We start from the raw sequence: 17,977 nt of genomic DNA, 5'->3' as shown, positions 1-17,977 counted from the left end.
ACCGGAAAACGGACAAAACGGACCTCCTACGGTCGAAACGGGGGTCCTGTTGTTCGGGAGGGGTGTGGCGTACCGCAAAATGGACGAAACGGACCTCCTACGGTCGAAACGGGGGTCCTGTTCATCGGGAGGGGTGTGGCGTACCGCAAAACGGGACTCCACGGGATACTGTTCATCTCCACCGTCGACCTCCTCCAGCCTCCACGGGCTGCCATCGACCTCCTCCAGCCTCCACGGGCTCCTGTTCATCCAGCCTCCACCGCGCGCTACTCCACCGGCTACTGTTCAACCACCCCTCCACGGGCACCCCTCCACCATCTACTGTTCATCCAGCCCTCCACACCACGGGGTCCTGTTCAACCACCCCTCCACGGGCACCCCTCCACCGTCTACTGTTCATCCATCCCTCCACCACACCACGGGGTCCTGTTCATCTAGAGGCAACGCCACCACTCACTGTTCATCCAACCCCCGCGCAACGCTCACTGTTCATCCAATCGATCGGCTTCAGTTAGCTGCAGTAGCGAAGGAATCGCTCGATCGGGTTCAGTTAACAGCCATCGATGGATTGCTCGGGTTCAGTAACGCGTAGCCTGCAGTGCAATCGCTCGGGTTCAGTTAGAGTCCAACGCCTCGCTCGGGTTCAGTTAGAGCCAACGCCTCGCACACACGCGCGTACGTGTACAAGAGAAACGCGCATCGCTCGGCCCCCGACCTCCCACCGTAACCGGGAACTCCCCGAAATTTTCCTCCCCCTCGCTTCTACCACGGTTTTTTCCATCATGGACGGCCCAAAGAATGTCATGCAGCTGCATCTCCGGCCCGCCCAGGACGAAAAGCCCATTTTCTGTCATGATTTTTTGTCATAGAAGTAGGAGCCCACCACATCTATGATGATACCAGGTTTTGTCACAATTATCGTCATAGAAGTGTCATATGTATGACAGAAAAAAAATTCGTTCGGCCCAAAATGTCACGGATGTGTCTTTTTTTTGTAGTGAATTCTCTCGTTTATTGACTAAGTTGACAATGGCGTGAGCCCCAGATGTCCAACCATTAGTAGGAACCATATTTTTGGGCTTGTAATATAGAGGCACTTGCTTGCGTACTGCCATGACGCTGGTGGGTCCCTACTGTCATTCTCTCCACGTACAGTCATCTCCTTGTTCCTCTCGGTTGTTGACGACGTTGACAACGCAAGAGGCGGCGCACCGCGCATGGCGAGCGAACCAAGGCCGTAAGGCGGAGGACGACGGCGAGGCCTCGGACGGAACGAACAGGAACCGTGGAAGATGCGCCGGTCCAGTCGCAGGCGGAGGGGAGTACGCTGGTTGACTGGTTCGGGTGCGGGTGCGTGTTGGGGCTGACGTCGCCGGAGAATAACAGGACGTGTGGGGGAATAGAGGGAGGGACTGGCCAACGTTGGAGGGTACGTACGGTAGGGCGACGGAGGCGCAACCAGCCATGGGAGGCGGGAGCAGGCGGAACCGACAGGGTTGTTTGGTTTGGGTGGCTGGAGGAAGAAGAAGACAAGAGATAGAAGATACACGACAGATGTTGGATGTCAATCCAACGGCTGGTAGGCAGAATCGTTTGTTGACTGGCTAGTAAGTCGACACCACCTTGGATAGGCTATTTCCTCGCGGGTCCCAAATGTCAGAATCCAAATCTGTCACGGTCATGCAGCCCTTCCTATGAAAATTTACAGCCCATTTGATGTGCTAGTTGGAAAAAAATTGTGGGTGTTGGTGGGGGCTAATCACTTGGCTTCTGTAATGCACAGTGAGCTCAAGCAGCCGGCGAGAGTGATGTTATTTCCCTTGGTTGGGATTTGCTAGTTGTTACAATATTTCACTCTAAATTAAACGACTGGCAAGCCATTTGCCTTGCTTCAAAGAAAATATGATAGTCACAGCCGAGTTGAAAAGGGCAAGAACATCTAACTCCAACTTACAAACTGTACAAAAGCACGAGGGTTAATTGTTCATCAGGTTTACAAAAAAACCCAGGTTGAAAAGGGCAACAACATCTAACTCCAGCACTGTTTTTGGCAGTCACAGTTAAATGGATCGGTCAGGTCCATAGAATGAACATCCTGGGTCGTAAAAATTACTGGATTATGACCACAATATGTTGTAAATAGAAGCCCGGCACGTTCAGAAGCTCTTTTGCCCACCTGAAACTCCTTTTTTGCTCTTCCACATACCCATCCGTCAAAACCATGCTGCTGATAAACTTAAGCCTGATGGACTATAGTAACCTCACATTCAGCAGAAAGAATGTGACAAATCTAGTGTTTGCACGGTTGGCTACATATCGTTCTAGCGTTATTGTCTTCAATCGAATCTCATGAGAAGTGAGAAAATCCCGATGCTTACGAATCCACCGATTGGTTATAACTTTCTTACCCCGTCATGTTGCCTAAATAGACATGAAGATTGAAAACAGTTAAGGCCTAAAAAAAGGAGTGTCAAAAGAGCAACAGCTGAATGGTTAATTCTAGTACACTATATGCGGGCTTCCAATGTGCGTGAAATTATCACCTTTATATACAACTTCTCCAGACATGGAAAGCATTGCAGCAAGCCAATAATCTTGTTTAGATCAAACCTATTCATTTGGATATATAAGATCTTGACAGAATCCAGCACCATTGATAGGCTATCCATGGAGAAACTCTTCATTGAGCATAGAACATAATATTAGTACAAAATGTGTAGTCCAAGATGACATATAACTTATGCGCAGAAATTTAAAATGCAACTTATGGGTACAAGTGTAGATGATAATGTAAAGTACCTGAAGAACTGTGGAGCCAAACACCATATTGAAATGAGCACAGAGATCATGTATTACACCTAAGGTCTCCAGTTTAGGCACAGAGAGGACGGTTATTTGCAACGGTGAATAACTAGAATCAATGATCAACCTTTGAAGTGAAGGGTCATCTTGGATGATGAGCTGCCTTCCATCAAAACAAATTCCAATTCTTACAAGGTTAGGCGACTTTATTCGGAGACAACCGATTCTAACTGTGAAAACAAGCACCAAGCACTCCAGGGCAGGGCAACTGGAGTGGCTGATGTTGTGCAATGAGGCCTCCGATATACGAACCCGCACAAGTGAAAGTTTCTTCAGAAATGGGAGTCGAAGGTTTAGTATCAGATTGTCTGGTAGGTCGCACAGCGCAAAGGTGGCGGTGTGGAGAGAGGAGGAAAACCGCGAGATGGACATCGGTGCTGAGGGCACAGGTAGATGGCGTTCGGATCTGGTAGGTGATTTCCAGGGGAATATTAGAACTCAAGCAGCTGTAGTTCTGTGAATTCAGGGGATTTCAGCCAGGCGTCCACCGTGCAGGGCATGGTATGCTTGCTCAGGTAGCATGACGGGATGCAGAGGCTTTGAACGGAGCCCTGGTGGGAGGAGATGATGGCTCTGGGGATTTCAAAATCATTGAAGAGAGATAGCTGACGACAGTCGAGATTAAGGGGCACGGCGCGCCATAGAGGGCGCCACCGAATTGAGAGGACTTGGGTGCGGCAGCAATCCTTGGTGGGGAGAAGCGAGATGATCTCCCCAAGGATGGCGTCCGGGAGATCGCTGATGCGGTCCACCCGAGATTCTACAAGTTCCTGGGATCCGGTGGGGGCGGGGTTGCCGCTTCTCCCCGCGCTGCCGGGTGCGGGATCTACAACAGGCGTCGCCGCTGGCGGGAGCCTCATCTTCTTGGCGCTGGGGTCAACCGACTCCATTTTCCTCGAGGGCGTCACGTACCGCTCACGGATTTGAGCAGAGTAACGAATGACGAGCCTAGTTGTAGTGCGAGTGAAGAAGAAGGGGAGCTGGGGTTTTTCTATAGTAGTGAGGAAGAAGGGGAGATGGGGTTTTCTGTAGAAGTGAGGTGAGGAATTTGGGGGTACGAGTGGAGCGAGCTGACGTGAGGTGGGTGGGAGTGAGGAGGAAGAAGACCCAGGTTTTTTTGGGGGGCGGTGTGCTGGGTGTGGGTAGCGCCTCTCATTCAGTAAATATATGGACTTTTGAATTGATTTTACTATTTACTAGGGTGGATGGGCTGTTTTGTCTTGGGCCCAGAGAAACAATCACTACTAGTAAAGTAGAGACACTCTACAGCTACCCAGAAAAACAATTACTACTAGTACAGTGGATACAATACCGCTTCCAGCTCCTCCTAGGTCACCGAAACGTCTCCCTCTACTGAATGTCGTTATACTTTTGTTCACTGACATGCGGGCCATGCAGCGCGCGGGCCCAAATGCCATCCACCAAATTAGAAGGCAGTATGCAGGCGGAGAGTCACCCGGTCGTAGCGCGGCAATAACGAGCCGTCGTATCACAAAACTCCACCTCCCCGCAGTCTAAGTTTGACGGACGAAGCAACCATCATTTCACTCTTCGCTGAATCCCCTTCTCCCTCACCGTCTTCAAGAAAGGCAACACTCGCATCTGCCACTGTTCTTCTCTCCCAACGAAGGGAAGGTAAGCTGATCCGTGATGTTGGTATATTTTCGTTCAGAGAAAAAAAAGAACTTTTGCAAAGCAGTAACCGATCGTCACTCTCTTTTTTGTTTCATTGTCATTGCGATTGTGCTTTCCTTTCAGTGGTCTCCTAGTATTCGTCAGTTTCATGATGGACCAAGGAGAACCAGGCAAAGATCTGCCGATATTGGAGCAGACGCGGGAGGCTGATCCCCATGAGACAGAGAGCTCCAAGAAGATGGAGGCAGCCACCGAGCCGACCCCAGATACGCTCACGGCCACTACTGAGATGGTCAACGCCCCGTTTGAGGTTACAACCCCCGTGGCACTGCAGGAGCAGTTTTCCCCCTGCGAGGATGTGTCCCCCCTGAGCTGCCCAAGGTGATTTTCTTCTTTGCCGATCTCGATTGTGGTTTTTCATCTAAGTATGTGGTGATGAATAATGCAAAATTTTATTAGCTTCGATGCCATGCTATACATAGTGGTTTAAATAACTTGTGTTTCTTATGCTGGAAAGTAATTCAGAATTTGTTTCTGTTTCAATTAGAGCCCTGATGTAGACAAGGATTGTGCGGTTGTACATGTCACTCGCTATGAGGCGGATGACCTGAATATACACACTGGGAAAACAGAGTTTTTAGGCTGTTGGATCCTGGAAGCCATTTGCGCTTACACCAATGAAGAGTTGTATTCCAGCCTCACTGTTGTCAGGCGTGTTGTCCAGGGTGTACTGAAGCACAAGAAGTTCAAAGCTACTCCTTCGTTTGTGAGGCATACTGTTCTTGTCAAGCTTACGCAGGAAGATGACGTGGCATGCCTCCACAAACAAGTTTATGAGTGGCAAGGCCACAAGGTTTTCTTCATGAAGGTTCACAGGATTGAGCTGCTGCCGAACGTCCTCGATGATGTTCATGGCAAGGTCCGTCTTGTGTCTAGCCCAAATTAGATCAAGGCATGAAATACTTGCCCCAGCTAGTGTTTAATAGTAGTTTGGATTATGTCTAATTATCCAAACCTTGCCTGTTATCGAGCCCTCTGGGGCTAGAACTCTGTTTGAATCCGTCTATGGGAACTGCTGATTCTTTTGTGTGCCCGTGAATCATCGTAATTGTTGCCGAAACAGATGCGTCCTCACTATTTTGATCATACGAGCAATGTGTGTTTTGATGAAATTGAGTACTCGTTCAAGAACTGTGCGCCGACGTATACATAAGTACTTGTAAACACTGTTGGTGCTACCCCACTTGTAAGCAGTTGTGCAAAACACGGCACATTGGCTCAGCTTGCTTCAACACTAGGCTATCGACCAGCTAACAATCAACAATCTGATGTCTGACATATAAGCAACTATGTATCTTGTTATAGTGGTTCATGCAGTTAACTGAGGCCACAATGTAAATTCCAAACGTTCACACGCTAGTCCAGCGTTCATGTGGAACACTCACATTAAACTCGGCTTCATAAAAAACTTGAAAAGTATAAGTTAAGCAATTTTATACATCTCAATGATTCATAGAACATAACAAACATATACTAGTTAATAGCAAAAGACAAAGTTGTGAGAAGGTTTACAAATCAGGAAAAAACAAGCAAGGCTTCTCTGAGCAAAGTGCCTCCTGGCAGGCCTAAATTTCTTGGAGTTCACTCTGGTTTTTTCTTGTTGCCACCATCCAGGGTTAGGTTCTCTCATTCCAGAATAACCAATTATAATTGTGTTCTCAGCTGGAATGCTGAAATGAACCATGCAGTGTACTGACCAACTGAAAGTCTTGTGCATTCCACTAAATTTAAGCACCGCTATTTGTAGAAATAAGCAGACCACAATGCCTCTTGTCCGCGCACCTGTCCCAAAAACCTCCGTGCAGCCGTGCCAGCTTGTCCTCGGTCCACGGATGAATTGGAGGAAAGTGCATTCCGGACTAGGATGTAGATGTTTTCGCTCGTCCCTGCACTGCAATCAGGAAGTAAAACGTATGAATCAGCTACTTTTAGATTGCGTTGGTCATTCTACCTAGTAACTACCAATGTAGGAATACCTGGAAGACGGGTGGTTAGACGAGGGCAACGAGGGATAGCCATCTCATTTTGCGCAGTTCTACTAAAACTGAGGTGTGTGCTTTTGATTGCGCGGATAGAAACGATACGGAGACAGACATCCTGAAACGATATGGAGACAGACATCCCTGTTTGCGCAAATACAAAATACGGTTATTTAAACAGTGACAGATATTTGCAGTGGCGTATGATTAACAGCAACATCTATTGTGTTATAATTGGCACTAGATTGACAGTATGAAAGTGTCCTTAAGTAAGTAGCATTACATCACATCAACACTGCCACTAGATTAACATGCAGAACAATAGCATTAGTATTACTGTCATGAGAGTAGCACATCATCAGTAAATGTGCAATCAAATTTGCGCAGTTCCACTGGGATGAAGCAATGTTAGCGGTGTGAGATTTAAGTGTAACTGCAAAAACACAATTCATGGGAAATAAAGCAAGACGGAAGCACTTCATAAAATGGTGGTGGCATTGCTTCAATTTATCGACGGCACTAGACCATTACTTATAGTGACATTAGGTGGCATTGCTTAATGCTTCATGTGATTTTACATTAACGGTAGCGATATGGGCGTAGGGATAGCAGAGGCATAAAGTGGTAAGGCAGATGTGGTTGCCGAGAGCGGCAAACACTCAGGCAGCATTTGTCCCATTTTTTTATCTCCTCGGCGACATTTTCCTATGTGAGCACAGGAAATCTAGACCTACTCATTCTCATTTGCGTTGTCCCCCAACACCCGTCACTTTCTTTCCTTTTTCAACCAAGAGTTAGGTCCACTTCCCCCACCCTTCGCCATCCACCATGCTTTCTTTGTCTTTTCAACCAAGAGACTGGTTGGGTAGCCAGTATCTACAACTTTGCCCCGTTTCCTCTTAGAACCAAGTCCTAGATTCATGCTACAGCTTTCCCACTTTCTTCCCTGTTTGAACCAACTCTTAGAGTCGACTGTATGAACTAGCTTTACCTCTAATAATAGTAAAAGTCTAGGTGGCTTTGGAACAGCGGACGGAAGTAGAAAAAGATCCACACGAAGCCAAGTGGGGAGCTGGGGCAGTAGAGCAAGGCAGGTTTTGAAGGAATATATACGTGAGGGTCGTCTGCATGTGGCAAAGACGGCGTCGGGAGGCCGCATCTTGGCCACAATACCACGGGGAGGAAGAAGGGGTCGGAGGCCCTCCGGAGCCGGCGCTCTCTCGGAGAGAACAGCACGACCGCCGATCGGGACGCGCGGGCAGCCGTTGTTCTCCTCCCTCGCCGCCGACGACAGAATGAACGATGCACCTACACCCCTGCCCCGGTCGAGGTTGTCCAGCCGGATTTGTGACCAGCCGTGAGCTGAGAGAGAGTGTGGCCACATATGTCTTGCTTAGATCTGGATAGCATGAGAGAGTGAACGAGAGGAACACTAGTAAAGCAAGCGCTAAGCCTCCTGCTTATATATGTAGTGGAGTGATTTTGTTGTACCAGCTTCAAAAAAATGCGCTCCTACGTGTACCCGCGAGTGGGTGTGAGAGAACTAGTGCGTGCGTGCACCGCTTCTCTTCGTGAGAGTACAATATACTATGCCCAAAGAACATTCTCCATAAGAGTAATAGTATAAGTGTGTGACGTGTGAGCTAAAATAAAATGTCCGCGACGTCTTTTGTTTTTTAGAAGTTCTGAGGGTAGGGTGTGAAGAGCACATATGTGTGTGATGTCTACCTGCAGATAGACGGTGGGTGCGAGAGGACTCGGGAGGGTGCGTGTGCGTGAGAGAGAGGGGGGCACGTATCAATGCAATGCATGTGTCCGTAAATCATTATCCGACAAACGTTCGCCACAAGCCTTTTCCTGACGAATGCCGTAAGAACCATTAGATCGGCATCCGACAGTGTCAGTTTTGCCATGTCATTTAACAGAACAGCACTCCTCCTACACACAAATCTTCCACGTGTGTGTTAGCAACTGCCGTATGCTCCCTCCATTCCAAAATGCAGTGCATTTAGCTTTATTGAAAATTCGAACCTCGCAAACTTTTACCGAGTTTTCGTGTACCAAATTGCACATGTAGAATACCATGTATATATCATTTCATTCATCTTTAAGAGGTAACTATAAATATGGGGGAGGATTCTACAAAGAAAGACCATTGTATCACCTGCAGCAATTTCAACCATCCTTTGGTGTGGAGGAATATCATAGGAACTCTATATGATATGATTTTTATAGGATTTTTTCCTTTAGAGCCAATTGGTTCATAGGAATAGATTCATATACTCCACATTTCAAAGGAAATAATCATGATATCATTTCTATAGCTTTAGAGCCACTTGGTTGATATGAATGGATTCCTATACTCCCATAATTTCAAAGGAAAATAAACATTATCGTATATTCAATAGAAAAGTTCCTATGATATGAACCAAATTACATCTCTTTTCTAATCCCTCCTCATAGGAATTGAGATACATGTCATCTCTTGATTCAATAGAAAAGTTCCTATGATGTCAACCAAATGACATCTCTTTTCCAATCCCTACTCATAGGAATTGAGATACTCCATGTCATCTCTTTCCCTACAACTTCCATGTATACATCTTATATTCCTAAATAGCTAGTACAACCCACTAGTAGCTTTTTTCCAAGACATGCAACTATGGCACAAGAACTATATAGTGTGCGAATAACTTGAAAGATGGTCGCTGGATGAAGCTAATCCGACAGTGCAGAGATGGCAAATCCGAGCACTACTGGCCATTGGATATCATCAACATTCCACCAGATCTGCCACATGTACAATTTAGAAAGACTCCATGGTTGAACTTAAGCATAATGCACAAACCTCAAAACACATGCACTTCTCCTTTGTTCTAGAATCTTCCGTATCATAATTGTTTTTTTTCTAAACAAAATGCCATTATTTGTTTTTTACTTTATGCTTTACAATGCACAACCCCATGAATCTTAACATTTTTATAAAACTAATTGATTTTGAATGAGATGAACTATACGAACTAAACAAACATCTACATCATGCATATATGACTCAAAGCTTTACATGCTATAGTGTGTATTTATTCATAATTTGGTTTTGAAATCTCATGCATTCAATGCATGTGTACCTTACTAGTTTTGAGTAGAGTAGCAAATTTCATGCGGCCCCGGGTACATCAAAATGCAGGGCCCATGCATCATTGCCTTTCGGTCGAACCTACGTCCACAACTTTGTGTATGTACTATATCTCCACTGGTCCCCGAACCCAAAATGCTGCCTCGTTCCCCTAAAACCAAGCGGCCCACAAACATTGAAGGCGTCGACTCAAACTCAATCCCTCTCCCGTTTACTACGACGTGGCCCCGCACGCCCTAGTAGTACTCCTACAAACCCTACCGCCGCACGCATCATCGGTTTTCTTCAAGAGGACGAGGGAGAAGCCGATTTGTATTGGAGGCGCTTTAAAAGAAATGATCTGTAGTGGAGACCCCTACCCTAGGGTGCCCTAGGTAGCTATCGCACGCATAATTGGTTTTCTCTTTTCTTTATGCTCTTGCGCCCTAGAGTGAAATGATGGTTGCTTCGTCCATCCAGCTTAATGCGGGAAAGGTGGGGCTTTGTGATTTGACCCCTCATCGCTCATTTTCTACTACTGCGGCGCTAGGACAGGGGTGCCTCCAATTCCAACCGCTGCTCCGAACTGTAATTTGGTGCATCGCACGTGGAACAAGAGGGTGAATGAGCCACATGCCGGCCAAAGTGGTCATGTTAAGTGTGTCGCCATTTCGTGTGCGGACTGACCCTGCTTGAGTCGCTACGCCAACACGACAGGTGCAGCCTACCACTTAGTTTTGCTCCTTGGTGAATCCTGACTATATTGATCTAAAAAGATACGTACTGAACTACCCTCTCCGTCTTGTTTTTTAGACGTCTCGGTCTACAGGGCGTGCATGTAGTTCTAGGTCATACATTTGACTAACTAAATCTGAGTTACTATGTCACAAAAAGTATATCATTGGATTATTAAGCGGATGTAGTTTCTAAACATATACTATTCATCACATATATAGCCAGTTAAATTCTCAACCTAGAACGACGTGCATGCCATGTAAAACGATACAGAGGAAGTATAGTAGTAAAAATGAGGTGATTTTACCGAGCGATCGGCGGGGGAGCATGGCCTGTCATGTGGTCCCACGTGTCATGATGTACCAAGGCGATGCACGTGTCCCTCTTGAGGCAGAAGCAATACTACGTGGTTTGAGATGATGGCGAACCTAAGTGTGAAATAATGGTTGCTTCGTCCGTCTGGGAAGGTGCGGCATTGTGATTTGACCTCTCATTGCTCATTACTACTACTACTACTGGGGCGGTACGACTGGGGTGTGTCCCCCTGCTGTTCTGCACTGTTATTTGGTGCTTGACACATCAACCCGGTTGCTATATGTCCCACATGTCGGCGATAGGAAGTACAAAATTCATGAAAGTGAGCATCGACGGAGGAGTACAAGACATGGCTTGGGTTTTTGCTGCTTCGCGCGATCCATCAATACAAACCCTATTGCATGTAATGTAGGTTTAGCGGTTCTCGAGCCATCAATGATTGGTGAACCGGCAGATCCGTTTGCAACTCCTCTGGAAATATTACCCGAGTGGTACTTCTTTCCCGTGTTTCAAATACTCCGTACGGTACCCTTCCAACTCTTCTTGGTTCAGGGTTTTCCGTTTCCGAAGACTAGTAAAATAGGCGGATTCTGGAACCCCAAGGATTCAACGGTATATGGATATGGAAAATATAAGATTTCCGATCCTAGCGGGAAAAGGCGGGGAACTCGAGATCCACCCTACAATATGGGGTCAAAAAGCCAAAAAAATAAGTGATTTTAGCCCTTATAAAAAGAAAACGGAATCTTGAACCTCTTTCACGCTCATGTCACGTCGAGGTACTGCAGAAAAAAGAACTACGCAAAGGTTTCCTCGGGCCAGACGGACATTGGTCCTCGAGTGCAAAGGCAGAAGGGAGCTTGACTGCAAGACTCACCCGTCGAGCAGAGATGAAAGTCGGCCTTAGTGATCCGACGGTGCCGAGTGGAAGGGCCGTCGCTCAACGGATAAAAGTTACTCTAGGGGACTAAAAAAAGGCGAGGGCGGGTCTTTTCCCGCGCGGCAGGCAGGGGAGTTTGGCATAGTCTGTTCGAGGCAAGGAGGCAAGAAGGGAAACAAGCAAATAAAGGTTGAGCGACTTAGTTTTGGGAAAATCTGATTTTACGGAGTACGTACCCACTAGGGTTTATACGGCTCATCTACAAAACATTCGTTTTTCCGTCTTATAAGTCTCAATTCTACTACTAGTAGTAGTACCATCACATGGTGGATTTCGAGGTGCGTTAGATCACCCGATGCAAGCAGTGTATAAGAGAAAACTCACCAATGCATGTAGAAGTTCATGGAAATTTAGTGGCCATTCATGCATTCGTTCTAATTAATGCCTCGGTAAACATTACTTCTTGAGAAAAACGAGCGTACTAATTACTTGTGCAAACTAGGTGTACGAAATTAATTCAACCACTCACCGTCTACCTTGGTTGGAGAGATTTTGAAATTGAGCCATATACTGGAAAGGAGGGAGTAGTAACTTTTGTCTCAATTACTATTTGTGGCCTTGTATAGATGCAAAATGTATTTTTATGGGCTTATTTCATCCGTGCCCCCAATTCCTTAGTTGTGCTCAGTTTTCCCCACGCTTCAAACTTTTGTTCACTTTTCCCCACTCGCTTAGCTGAAACTCTCACAAATGTTCATAACAGACGTTTGCCGTCTTGGCCGTTAACTGACTTGTGGGGCCACGTTGGACTCTGTTGACTGTGGCTGTGGCTTCGCTGGTTGGGCCGTGTTTGTGTTCATAGGACGGGCCCGTTAGTTTGTTGGTAATAAATTAAAAAAGCCTGCTATCGATGGATGCAGCCTACTATGCATGCCCGACTTTGGCATCGATGTAGCCTGCTATGCATGCGAACACCGCCACACACGCATCTAGTGACCTAGACCTAAACGCATGCATGCACGCCGACACGCACGCATCGATCCATGCCGCATGGTTGCCGGTGGATTCAGTCGGTCCGCAGCGTCGTTTCACGCGTCGCAGGCATACGTGCCGGTGGCAGAAGGGGCAGGCTACACGCATGCTCGCGTCCATATGTCAAGGCATCGGTTCCCGCCGCACGGCTACCGCTCGATTCAGTTGTGGGAGGCAGGCAGCCGCCAACACAGAGCACGCAGAAGGGGGAGGCAAGCAGCCGCCAACGCAGAGCACGCAAAGCACGCTCACATCGATTCACGTTCATACATTGCTGATCGCATCGGTTCACGCACACACTGAGTCACGATCTACGCCGTTTGCGTGTGTACCCACTTCGTCTCCCCCAGCTATTTAAACTGCCCTTCATTGCCTCTTCTTCTATAGATCCATCTGCGCCTCCCACTTCTCTTCTTCCCCCAAAAGCCAAAGCCGTTCCACTCAGCGAAGCATTCAAGATGCAGTACAACGGGCCAACGTTCCAAGAGCCGCCCACCGTGCCGGAATGGCGGTACCCCGCCAACGTCGACGTCGAGGCATCGCTCCGCGTGTGGGCGTTCTCACGCTGGAGGGGTAGCACTGAGCTTCCACGGGGGTTCCTCCGTGCGGGCTACCACCACCTCCCGGCGGGCTCGCCGCCCATGTTCAACCTCGTGGAGCAGCGTCCCCACGCCAACGCTCAAGTGGCAGGGCTCGTCGTCCACTTCACCAACAGGTTCGATGCCTACTACCTGCTCGGCAAGGTGTATTGGTGTGGGTGCGAGTTCATCGCAGTCACCACCTATAACATCTTCACCGACTTCGAGAGCGTCTTCCCCGCTCGCAACCGCATGCACAGCCTCCCGTACTACCTCGGCGACAACGGCCTTGAGGAGGAGCAGTACTGAAGCCGGCGGCGAAGAAGACGGTGAAGCCGGCGGTTAAGGTGAAGACGACGGTGAAGACATGGCGGTGTTGCCCTAGCTACCCTATCTACTATGTACTGTGAGTTTGGTGTGTGTGTTTCCCGACCTAGCTACCCTATCTATGCATGTAAGGTTAATTATTATTATCTATCGGTGTCGTGTTATATGTAAGAACTTATGTTGCCCTAGCAACCCTATCTAAGTTAAGTTATGTGTGTTATATTAATGCTTTGTTATGTTTGTATTTTGTTTGTCCCAAGTTTAGACACGGCTAATTGGCATGGGAAAAATTAACCAAACTAACTAAAAATGATGTGTTTATAGATGCCTTCTAAAAATAAGAACATATTGTACATTTGTACACGGCTTTGGTTTGAGAGCTCTGTATTTTTTAGGTATTCCAAGAATACTTTGGTTTTCAGAAATATTGAAGTATCAAATACTTTGAGATGTTTGGCTTTAGTGAAAAGTGTAGTTTTATATACTTTAATATGTAGAAAACTACACTATGTTTGAAGTATATAAAAAAGAGGGTTGGACCTCTTTTTCCAATCATGAAGTATTGGTTCGCTAGGCATAATAATATTGCGGTTTGCAAATACTTTGATTCTAAAAAATGAAGGGACCCATAAAGGAAAGCGAAAAAATTCCTCAATGAGATAGAAGAGATTGGGCAATCAAATTAATGAAAAAAGCAATCAGAAACAAAAAAGAACAAAGCAATCGTTCCTAAACAAAAAAAGAAACATCGCTTGTTTCTGGGCCTCATTTATCCTTTGTGGGCCTATTGCAGCTTGGTTCTCTTTGGGCCCGCGAACTAGGTTTTTTTCTAGCAGAACTGACGAACTTGAGGACAAAAGTTTGGCAAGTGTGAGAGAGAAGAGATGAACTTGATGTGTATCCCTTGTGCTGCTCAAGTACTGCTTACTGTCATCTGACGAGCTAGGGTATGATCCAACACTCGAGGTTATTAGCTAACAAAATAATCCTATCACTGAACTGGTAGTTGTCTTCTGCCGAAACTGAAAGTGTCGAAACTTAACAGTAAACTACATACATTCAGAGATCGACAGTTGCACTAAACAGAGTTGCATTTGAGATAAACAGACTTGGATTGCTAAACAGTGGCAATAATAGTAGACAAACATCTCTAACGAGAGATGGCCATCAAGTAAAAAATTCCTAGAGCAAGTATTCCTAAAGCTATCAGATTGGATAGCTTCTCCAACTCAATCAGCTGCTTGAAGTTCTTGTTCATCTTCTTCAATTCCGTCTTCAGTTCGACATCTACCACCGTCGGGTATTCTGGATGCGCTGCTGCTGCCGGAGCGGCACCGTCATGGGGCAGATTAAACTCGCGGATTGCATTCCCCCTCGAATCCAGCAAGCCCAACCCTTGAAGCCTCTGGATGTAATCATCCATCCACTCGAAATGGTGGCATTTCTTCACGATCTGAAAACGAAATCATGTAACCTAAATCCAAATCTGACAGATTTTTTGAGAAATTAGAGATAAAGGATGCGAGGAAAACTCAGATCTAACCTGACCCTCCGGCTTGCTCTCGCATTTGACGAACTCGCGCCCAAAGTTCCCATTCTTCTCCTCCTTCGAAGTCAACCGCTTCAGTGGCGCAGTCCGTGGGCAGTCAGTGCATCGAGTCATCGGCACTGGACCACACACCGGCCACGTGGAACGGGGGGCTGACGAGGAGGCCGACATATCGCCCGAGACGAAGAAACAGAGGAATTGCTCGAGAGGAAGAAGAACGAGAAGATGGGGAAAGAAACAGAGGAATTGCTCGAGAGGAAGAAGAACGAGAAGATGGGGAAAGAAACCGAGGAATTGTTCGATCTGCTCGATGCCTTTGTCTGTCAGATGGAGAAGAGGAGAAGGGGAAGCTATATTGACGATTTGCCGCATTGTATTTTGCAGTTTGAATATTTGAACCAACTCTTAACACTGACATGTGGTGGTCATGTGCGAAAAATACAATTTCATATGTAAAGTGGGGCAGATCGTAAAAACCCGAGAAGGATAGTGCAGTAGCCAATCATGATGCATCACGCGGATCGCGCCTGCCCCACATCTGATGGATGGTGTTTGGCGCTTGGTAGGATCCGACGACGGACATTCGACGCTAGGGTTTGGAGCATTTCTGCGGGGTTATGAGCGAGTCAACGGGGTTATTAGGGTTTGACCAGATTTCAAATGGCCATAACTAAATTAGAAAAAATCGCAAAAATATAAAACAAACGTAGTTCGTCCGTTTATGAGACCTAGTTACCATAAAAAATATAAACTCGGTATAGGGGCGTTTTTTTTTTGAAAAAACATTTTTTGAAGTGATCTGTCGAAATCAAGTTCAAATGTTTTTAAAAAATTCAACAAAATCAAAATGATGCAATTCTTGCGCACATAGCCGTCATATGTGACAAGGTTATGAGAAAAAAATATAAACTTGGTGTAGGTCATTTTCATGAAAAAAGGCTTCACACAAATGAGCTATCACGTATGAACATGTTCAGAGTTCGTAGAATAGGGAGAGAGGGTTTAGGGTTTGAAAAAAATCAAAATAATTCAAAAAAAATCAGAAAAATCTCCATAGCTTCATTTTGGAGTGAATAAGAAGGATCTGAACTTAGTTTCATTTTCATATCTAAAACGTGTTATTTGACGGTTTTGAATTAAAAGCATATTGTTTCAAAAAAATGTAGTAATATGAATATTAATCAATAAATAGTGATACTTTGTTTTTACCCTATATATATATATGGAACAAGTGTTAATAAAAAAATATATGCCTCATTTAGGCAAGGTCAAAAAAATACTTGATTTCAAATAGGGTTGTTTACCCTAGCTTTCGAGCACATTTGTAGCACATTTCTCATTCGGACTGTTCACCTACGAATATTGGACTTCAAATGCTCGATCAAATACACCGCGCAGAGCAGTGAACCTCCAATGTTCAACTTCAACTTTGCCTCGAATCCAATTTTTGGCCCAAATTCAAATATTGATTTAAATTCAAATTTTGATGGAAATTTGAATTCTGACTCAAATAAGAAACCAAAGTAGAAGCAACATTATTACAACTGATAAGTTTCACAGTAGCTCAAATCTACCAAGTTTTAAGATGCCAACATCTTAATACAAATCTACCAAGTTTTAAGCGATCGACTCGCCCTCAAATTGACAACACAAACATTTCCCAACAACTTAATTCAAATTTTTGACTTGCTCCTCGTGTTTGCAACTAGCTTCACCGTCTTGCTCCTGGTTTCCCTAGTTGAGATGCTCTTTTCTTTCAGACTCTTGTTCCTTTTGATCTTGGGCTTTACTTGGGGTTTTCCCCGTGGAGGTGTTGATGGAGTAGTTCCACTCGCTGAGCACTTGACGACCATTTGACGGTCATCTATGGGTTCAGTAATCTTTAAAGGCACAATTGGAAAAATTACCCCCTCCTCTTCCTCTCTTATAGCTTCAAAACCATCAAAGGCCATGGTTTCAAAATCTTCTGCTTCTTCATCTCTTGGCCTTTCCTCCCTAGAGCTGGTAAATAAAATTATAAGCCATAGGCAAAAAACAGAACAAATGCAAACAAAAGGGTAGCTGCATTCTACAAAGGGTGCAAACACATACCAAGATGCTTCATTTGCTGCTGCATTCTCCACTGCTTCATTTGCTGCTGCATTCTCCATTGCATCTTCAGTCTCCATTGCTGCTGCATTCTCCTCAGCATTGGCTGTTGTTCATCTTTCCTCCTCTCCAAATGATGCATCCACTTCATTGGTACAAAGCCTAGCAACATGCCCCAGAACTCCACATTTTTTGCAAGCACGCTTCTTTGGTAGACGACCCTCCTCACCTGCTCTAATCCTCTGGTTCCTTGGTCTTCCTGGTGGTCTAGTAATGACAGGAGCGTGGAGTTTGAACCCTGGATCTACTATGTTCCATTTATCTTTCCCCAATAGTGCAGGCACATTGTCAGCATAAGCAGCCATAAATTTGGCAACAGAGAAATACTCAGAGCAATATTGATCAACTTCACCATCTGCACCCCCGATAACGGTCATCAGATGTAGGGCATGTATGCATGGCTTCCCACGGATCTGCCATTGCCTACAAGTACATTCTCTAGTACTTAGGTTCACAGGATACCTCCATACCCTATTTTTAGTGTCAGTATAGGTAACCTCTCCCTAATATGTACCAGATCGAATACATTTCATCTTCAGTCCTCTTGCCTTCAAGTGCAATGCCTTAATGAGTGATGGGAGCATTTGATGACCAACAAATTGTGTTTCTACAATTCTTTTGCGAAGAGCCATCTTTATCATGATCATTTGCCTCATCTTGTCAAATGCTAGCCACAACAAGAGCCCTTTCACTGACTTGAACTTTGAATTGAAGCATTCTGCAAGGCTACTGGTCACATAATCTACTTTGCAGATTTCGTTG

General features: G+C 45.7%; 1 protein-coding gene across 1 annotated transcript; it reads right to left on the bottom strand.

Annotated features, from left to right (window-relative positions):
• Positions 1-14,611: 14,611 nt before the first annotated feature.
• On the bottom strand, positions 14,612-15,358 carry LOC123165758 (uncharacterized). The gene is made up of 2 exons (XM_044583482.1): positions 15,062-15,358; positions 14,612-14,971 (listed from the first exon to the last, which is right to left on the bottom strand). The coding sequence occupies exons 1-2, from the start codon at positions 15,236-15,238 to the stop codon at positions 14,669-14,671; spliced, it is 480 nt and encodes a 159-aa protein (XP_044439417.1). The 5' UTR covers positions 15,239-15,358; the 3' UTR covers positions 14,612-14,668.
• Between the last annotated feature and the right edge of the window lie 2,619 nt (positions 15,359-17,977).

The sequence above is a fragment of the Triticum aestivum genome, chromosome 1D, assembly GCF_018294505.1.
Source record: "Triticum aestivum cultivar Chinese Spring chromosome 1D, IWGSC CS RefSeq v2.1, whole genome shotgun sequence".
Classification (NCBI taxonomy): domain Eukaryota; kingdom Viridiplantae; phylum Streptophyta; class Magnoliopsida; order Poales; family Poaceae; genus Triticum; species Triticum aestivum.
The sequence above is the reverse complement of the archived record's forward strand: the minus strand, read 5'-3'. Positions and strand labels throughout refer to the sequence as shown.